Source organism: Chroicocephalus ridibundus, chromosome 2 (assembly GCF_963924245.1).
Source record: "Chroicocephalus ridibundus chromosome 2, bChrRid1.1, whole genome shotgun sequence".
Classification (NCBI taxonomy): domain Eukaryota; kingdom Metazoa; phylum Chordata; class Aves; order Charadriiformes; family Laridae; genus Chroicocephalus; species Chroicocephalus ridibundus.
Window position 1 is genome coordinate 45999007 of NC_086285.1, and position 7788 is coordinate 46006794.

Below are 7788 nucleotides of genomic sequence, written 5' to 3' on the forward strand. Positions count from 1 at the left end.
GGTACAAAGCAGACCCCACGAAGTAATTTAACTTCGCATTAGAAACACTCGGGGGAAGGGACTCCGGACTTTCTCCCTCTCGCCTCTCCCGGGTCTCGCCACCCCCTCGGCAGGCGCCCCACAGGCCCCCTCCGAACGGCAGCGCCCGCCGCCGGCCGATGCCCCGCGCCGCCTTGGCGGCTTCCCGAAGCACCGACGGCCGCTTCCCGGGACACCGGCTCCAGCACCTCGCAGCGGGCCGCCCGTCCCCTCCCCCCCGTGCTCACCTCCTCCTCCCGGGCGGCGCAGAGGGAGCGGCGCGCCGGGGGCCGCCGCCTCGCCTTACACCCTCCCCCGGCCCGTTAACGGCTTCCGCCCCCCCGTGTGAGGGGGCCGCCGCCTCGCCTCACGCCCTCCCCCGGACCGTTAACGGCTCCCAGCCCCCCTGTGTGAGGGGGCGGCCTCTGCCCCCAGCCCCGAGCCCCGCGGGGGCGGCAAGACCCCACCGCGCCTCGGAGGGCGGAGGAAGCGCGGCGGCCGGTCCCCGCCCGCCCCTCAGGGCCCCGCCGCTGAGGGTGCGAGGGCCCTCTGGCGCCGGTGAGGGGCGGCCGCCCCCCACCCCCTTTCCCCGCGTCGCGCACTCGCTCACCTCGTCGTCGTGGTGCTGGCAGTAGCTGGCCCGGTCGGGGAAGACGGAGAGGATGTTGTAGGGCGAGGCGGTGGTATAGGGCGGGCTGAGGGCGAGCGGCGCGGCGGGGCCGCCAGCCGGGCCGGGTCCGGCGGCGGCGAAGCGCTCGATGAAGTGGTCCTTGGTGAGGCGGACGCGCTGGTGCGCCCGCACGCAGTTGTCGCACAGGTGCTCCTGGCAGTCGAGGCAGCGGGAGCTGGCGGCGTTGCCCTCGTCGCAGGAGCTGCAGCGGGGCTCGCCCTGCCGGCTGTGGGGCCGCCGCAGCAGGAGCGCCGCCGAGCCGCCGCCCGAGGAGGAGGAGGACGACGTCGTCGAGGAGGGCGCGGCCGAGGCGGCGGCGGCGGGCGAGGAGCCGGCGGCGCGGTGAGGCGGCGGCGGGCGGCCGTGGTGGCGGTTGTTACCACCGCCGCCTCCTCCTCCCGCAGCGGAGCCGGCGGCGGGGCCGGCCCCGGCGGCTCGGCCGTTCTTCTGCTCCTCGGCGGCGGCGGCCACGACGACGACGTCCAGCAGGTTGCTGAGGAGGAAGTTGGAGGAGGGCAGCGCGTCCATGCCCGAGGGCTCCGAGATCACCACCTTCTGGTCGCAGATGGGGCAGCGCAGCTTGAGGGCGTCCCCCGCGCCGGGGTGCCGCTGCGCCTCCAGGCACTGGCGGCAGAAGGCGTGCAGGCAGGGCAGGACGTGGAGCCGCCGCGGCGGGCCCCCGCAGGAGGAGCCGCCGCCACCGCCGCCGCCCCCCCCGGAGGAGCTGGAGGTCTGCGAGGAGGAGGAGGAGGTGGAGGAGTTGGAGGAGAGGGGAGCCGGCGAGCCGCACATCTCCTTGCACAGCGGGCAGATCTGGAAGTCGGACTCGGGAAACGAAGCCATTTGCGATGGGGCCCGACTCCCCGATGCGGGGGGAGGAGGGGGGGGGTAAAAGTGTATCTCCCCTCCCTCACAAAAAAAAGTATGGGTGGAGGGGGGGGGAAGCCGCGGGAAGCGTTTGGGGCGGTGTGGGGAGAAGGTAGTTCTGCAAACGGCTTACGGGCAAGCTGGCATCGATCAGTCGTTTTGCCAAGTGGGATCGATTGGCCGGTTTTGCAAATACGGTGTCATCGATCCGGCGGTCTGCAGGGAGCGGGATCCTCGCCTCCTACCTCGCTGCTGCGGAGGTGGGGGGGCGGCGTATTTTTGGTATCAAGGTGTAGCTGTCCCGTTCTCTCTCAGCAAATGGATCCTCTCTCTTCCCTCACATGTACTTAACCCCCGATCCCCCGTCGCATTAGACAAATTGTATCGATTCCCAGATCGGTCAATACCTCACACAGTCTTCTCATTTCCCCCTCGGGTCAGCAGTTTGACAACGTGGTTTGGTTACTTGTCTTCTTCCTAAACAGAAAGTGCATGGGCGCCAACCGCCCGGTCCCCTCCGCAGCCAGCGGGGACCGGACCTCTCTCCGCCGGGGCTCGGCTCCGGTTCCCACGGCCGCAGGACGGGGTCGGGGCGCCGGGGCGACAGTGCAAGTCCCTCTTGGCCGGGCGGGAAGGACGCGGGTAGGGGGGCAGCAGGGGTTTAATTCAAGTTTCGATCTTTCTTCTTGGGACGTTGGGTTTTTTCCTCTTTTCCTTTAAACCTGTGCTTGTCGGGGGGGAAGGGGAAATTTCGTTTCAGTTCCCCCCTCCACTTTTGCAATCCAGAGCAGCTCTAGGAGAGAGAGAGGCACTGAAACACAGTGGCCAAGCAGACTTCTCCGGCTCCAGTCCTCCCCCGCCGACGCCTGCTCCACCACCGCATGACTGGGGGGTGGGGATGGAGGGCGGCGTTGGTGCCCACCCCACCGGCAGAGACTCACGCTGGCGGGACACAGAGGAGGAGGAGGAGATGGGAAGGCAAGAAAAGGGCTCCGGGGACGGCTGGGAAGAGCCGCGATCCCCTCTCGCCTCTCAGAGCCCCGGCTCCCGCTGGACGCCCTCCTTAAAGCAGGGCTTCCCCCCTCCCCCCCCCCCCCGCAAAGGGCAGCACCAAGCCCCCGGAGCCGGGCTGAGCTCCGGTGGGCTCCCCCGGTCAGCGCCGCGGGTTCGGCGGGGCTCGCACACACTGCGGCGGCGGCCGGGCAGAGGAGCAGCGGCAGGTCCCCGCCGGCCGCCCTGAATTATTCATGGGGGGTGTATTATATTCGCTCGCACAAATTGGAGCCGCTGTGCAATGCTATCCGAGAGCGCTACGCTCGCCCCCTCCTCCTCCTCCTCTCCGGTTCTCGCTCGCTCTGAGCCCCTGCAGCGCCTAGGATCACATTTCCTTTGTCATCTCGCCTCTTCGCGTGGTGTTTTATTGAGAAAACAAAAATAATATAAAACCCGAAGAGAAGGGGAGGGAGGAGGAGGAAAAAAAAAAAGCAGCAAAAAAACCCCCAAAATGCCCGCCTCCCCCGCGATCTGCCGAGCCGGAGCCCACCGACCCCAGGGGGTGAATTAGCAGGAATTACTCACTGATGCGGCAGCACCGTCCCGGGCGGCGTGGGATCCGGGGAGAGCCATCGCACCGGGAGCCGTTTCCCCCCCCCTTGCTTGGCGGGGTGCGGAGGGGCAGAGCCGGGCGGCGAGGGGATAAGGGGGGGGGGGGAACACAGCTCAGGTCGCGGGGCAGCGCATGGCGTGGCCGGCAGGGCTGGCGGCGGCGCTGGCTCCGGCCCCGCTGCGGCCGCCGGCACTGGGGCGGCGCGGCGTGCGGGAGCCTTTTAAGCTCCGACGGCGCGGGCTGACTTCCGCCCGGCTGCGGGGGGCGGCCGGGGGGCGGTGGCGGCGGGCAGGAAACATTCGCCCTCCGCTCGCTCGCCCGCCCGACCTGCCCTCCCACCCCCAACCCCCCCCCCCCCCATCCGCCAGCATCCAGCCCTGCCACCCCCCAACCCCACCCCCGCCCGTTGTTAATATCGCTGGTTTCGGCACGGGGGGCGCCCCCCACCCACCCCCCACATCCCAAACCCCCTTTGGTTTGACGCGCTTCGACCGCGGCTCGGGCGATTTCCTCGCCCTTTATTTTCGGTTTGGAGGCTCCGGGGCCGTTCTTTGAAAGCATTAACGCAGCTTTAAAACGTTAAGTCGCTCGATTAATTGTTTTCCGACGCCCGGTCTCGGGGCGATCTCTGGCTCCTTTCCGCGCCGTTGCGGTCGCTGCCGGGTCTGCCGTGCCCCGGGAGGGCGAGCCCGAGGTTTGCTGGTAGCCAGGGGCAGGCGTTTCCTTCTCCTTTAAACTTGACGCGATGAAGTTAAGCAAAAATTAGCGGCGATGCCATTTGCGTTGCGGCGAGACCGAACTTAAATCAAAACGCAACAATTATTTTGCGTTAACGAAAAGCGCCTGGCGACCAGCGACTGCTAAAAGGCGAGTTTCATCTGCGGCGCGGCTCAGTGGCCACCCTCCTATTTTAGTGGGGCTTGTCCTAGCCAGGGAGGACACATGGCATTTTGCCCTTAACAAGGAAACTGGAAAGGCTGAAAAGTTTTAAAACACGAAAACTGGACTTAGGGATTGGAAAGCCAAAAAAATAATACCAAAAGGAATAAAACCAGGAGAAGATACAGACAGATTTGTGGATGAAAGCATCTGTAAATAAGCAAAATAAACTCAAAACAAGTTACTGTTAAGTAATGATAACAAATTTTCAAAAACACCACAGAAAAGGAAAACTGGCTATTAAAATATATTGAATGATATTCCTCTTCTCTTTAGGCCTTAGACACACAAATAACACCAACTTAAATTGTCTACTTAAAAATAAAAATGTCTTTTGCTGACAGGTACTGAACACAGCGATGAGCCATGCCTGTGAGGATCTCCTGCCAAAAGCCCTTCAGAGAACTGAGAAACTCATCAGCACTAACGCCCTTATGCAAGACCAAGCAATGGGAATCGCTGATGAAGTCCACGGGGCAGCTAATGTGCGTTAAGATGTAAACAAGCATGAATATTTATTATGCCCCTCAGTAGTATATTCAGCTGGGAACTTGCCTTATGTACCACTAAAGGATTTGGCTCGGGGGCTGCGTTCTTTATGTTACATATCCATATGTTCACATTTGAGCATGCAGGTGAAACCCACCGCAGCTTTGACTAGCAGAGGTTAAAAAATCATCGAGCCTTGCCTCAGCTCTGTTTGTTTGTCCTGTGATTGCCGCAGAGGGTTATGATGCTGCGGAGCTTGTCCTTTTCCAGATGAAGCCAGTTAATTGTGAAGAACGGTAACTCCCTGAACAATAAATATGCGGTTGATCTGTTTGGGTTTCCCACATAACGCTTTCCACTAACTCCCTCAGTAGAAACTGTCATCTTTTGCATTCAGAAATATTTTAATTGGGCAGAAATTCCCAGATGCATGTCTCCAGGCATATCTGACACCCCTGCCTTCCTCAGTGACAGCTGTTTGCTTGCCAGCTAACCGGCTTGAAGAGGGCAATTCTGCACGTCTGTGCTTCAGATGGCTCTAACGGGTTCATGAGGCTACCTATACGCTGCAGAAGGTCCTTTTCACTGACAGGATCCACTGTATTTGTGCCAAAGCTCCCGAACCTCGTTTACAGCTTATACCCTCCCTCAGCTTGTAAAAGGCTATAAGCAATTCACTGTCCCCGAACAGTGGGGTCCTTCTTCCCCAGCTGTCATCCTCGTATTTGAGCACCTCTGTCCTTCTAAATCAAAGTCCTCCTTTTCTTTTCCCTCCACCACCACCGAAGGAATGCGACATTTTGAGGCTTCCTCTGATTATGGGTGGCTTTCCGTCTTCGTTATGAAAAATGCTGAAATAAAACTAAAGGGAATACGCCAATATTATACTCCGTTCTGAAACATTAGCTGCTGGAGCACTCGTGCGCTCAACTACACAGCAGATAGCACCGTGCATTTTTCTGCTTAGTGCATTGACTCGATGGTTTTCGATCCAATTAACTTGTTCTGCTATAAAAAGCCCCTCAGCTCTCCTCAGGTAGAGCAAGGCCTCAATATATTTCATTTGTTTTCTAAGCCGACAAACGCGTGGGTGAATAACAGCGCGAGGGTGATAGGTGAAGTACGAGAGGCTTCTGGTTCCTCAGTAGACAGCAGGATGAGAACTTATTTTTATGATTTTTCCCTGGGAAGCTAGTGCTTTGCATTTACCCTTTTTGTTTCTTAAAAACAAAAGAACAATAGCTATCCTGGTTAGCAGGGCTATTGTCCCTCTGTGCCAAATAAATGAAATCTCACTGCTTACGTGAGCGTCTCAGGCATTTCTCTGCATTCTGCTCATTCTCCTTTGTGTCGTTCTGCTGAGGTTTCTCGCATTTATTCCCTTCTCGCCAGTATTTTTCATACCCATTTCTCTCATCTTTCTTTTGTCCTCCATTCATATGCTGTTGCTGGTCTGAATTTGAAACGGTGTAGTTTGTACTAAAGGCAAGCCCGTCATTTAAACCATGTTGAAATCATAACTGTGTCAAGATCACATCAGAACTGTGTTAAAACATTAACCGTTAAAATATTCTAACAATGCTAAAATCTGGGCGTGACTGGCCAGATCTTCAGAGACACCTAACGAGCATCAAAATAGCTCTGAAGATATGGGCCAACTTCCACCTAGTTAGAAAATCTCTATTTGGCAACATTTGTCTGTCCTTGACTAACTTACCCAGCCACCACAGCTAAACTATGCGTTAAAAATCCATATTATTTTTTCCCTTTTCCCCATTTATTTCAGCGGAAAATAGGACATTGGGGCAGAAGACTGCACCTGAGTCATTCTGTAGCATCTGCTTCCAATGTTGGGATGTGCTTTCCACTGGCCGTACTTGGAACTTCGTTTGCTTGAAGGAAAGCATCTGCTTTCCGCCAGCAGCACTACAGGACAAACAGAACGGTGTTCCTGCCAAAAGCAATACAGCTGGAAAAGCCAGGGGTCTGGAGGTTAAAAGCTTTGTTAAATAGAACCAGGTACAGTAATTGTGGGTTTGGGGATATTTTACTGTAATTTTAGAGGCAAACATTCACAGAAGGAGCTCTCCCCTCTACCACCTGCGTGAAACGGTCCAGCAGCCAGATACTGTTTGCCCTGCTACGTTGAGCGCTAAGGCAGCGTGCGAGCTCAAAGTGCAGCAGGGCTCGCGAACCGAAGCAGCCGAGTAGATGGTGCAAGTCCCCAGATGTGCACAGGTAACAACAACCGTATAGGGCTGAACTTCTGTTATCATTGTTACTGCTTTGCACCTAAGGACCCAGAAAACATTTCTGTCTCCAGTATTGCTATACTAAAGAGGTCCTGGGACATTAAAAGCCAAGGCAGTGGTTCAGCACTTCAAGTTCTGCATAATATTTTGTAGAGATTATGAAGACCTAAAACTCCCCCTATCCTGGTGCACCCAAGAATCCCCTTCCTCCTTTATTTGTCAACAGTTACAAAGAGGCAAGAGACACAGCGTTGCATCCTGCTTGAATCTTTGCCTCCCACACTCAAGAATTCGACTAGTAAATCAATGTGCAAAGGGAGCACTTCCAACAGGTCTATCACAGGGAAGGGCTTCAAGCAAGACCTTGATGCTGGTGTAGCCTTTGGGGATTTCACATTTGTCATATAGTCCCAGTTAAATGAAAGAGGAAGGTTTTGCTGTTGTTTTTTGGCTCGCTACTAGCAACTTATTCATTACACTCAGAGGAATATCCATCTTTTTTTTGGCTTTCACTACAACTGTACTCCACAGACAACTGTGCCACTTAAGTCCAGCCACTTTAGCGCTGATTTGTGCTTCCCCCCGCCCTGCTTTCCTCATTTTTCCTCTTGCGAGCACAAACTTCTAAATTTGCCTCAGATTCCAAATTTGCCATGCCTGCTCTTGCGTAGTGACTCTGGCTCAACCGTATATCTGTCATTGGATCCATTAGTAAGTACAGTAGTAAGTTCAACTTTCTGCATGTGTTGCTGAGCTTCCTGTATGGTATGCTGGATCTCGAGCAGGGTGGAAGGTTGGGGACCAAAGAAGCAGTAAGTGTTGTCCCCATGGTATAAATCATTGGGAACTGGCTTGCTCAGCATATTATTTCAAGTTCTTGACACCCCCTCCCATCCATCTCCCCTCCAGCAGGGTCACCTTGAGTTTAAAGATGTGCTTGTTAGGAT

At 56.5% G+C, this 7788-nt stretch overlaps 1 protein-coding gene across 1 annotated transcript in view; it reads right to left on the reverse strand.

Annotated features, from left to right (window-relative positions):
• Window positions 1-2255, reverse strand: part of TRIM71 (tripartite motif containing 71) — a 56747-nt gene extending 54492 nt beyond the window's left edge. The window contains exon 1 of the mRNA XM_063325254.1: window positions 629-2255. Coding sequence (XP_063181324.1) covers window positions 629-1531 — 903 coding nt within the window. The 5' untranslated portion in view covers window positions 1532-2255. The remainder of the gene's footprint in view (window positions 1-628) is intronic.
• Window positions 2256-7788: the final 5533 nt, after the last annotated feature.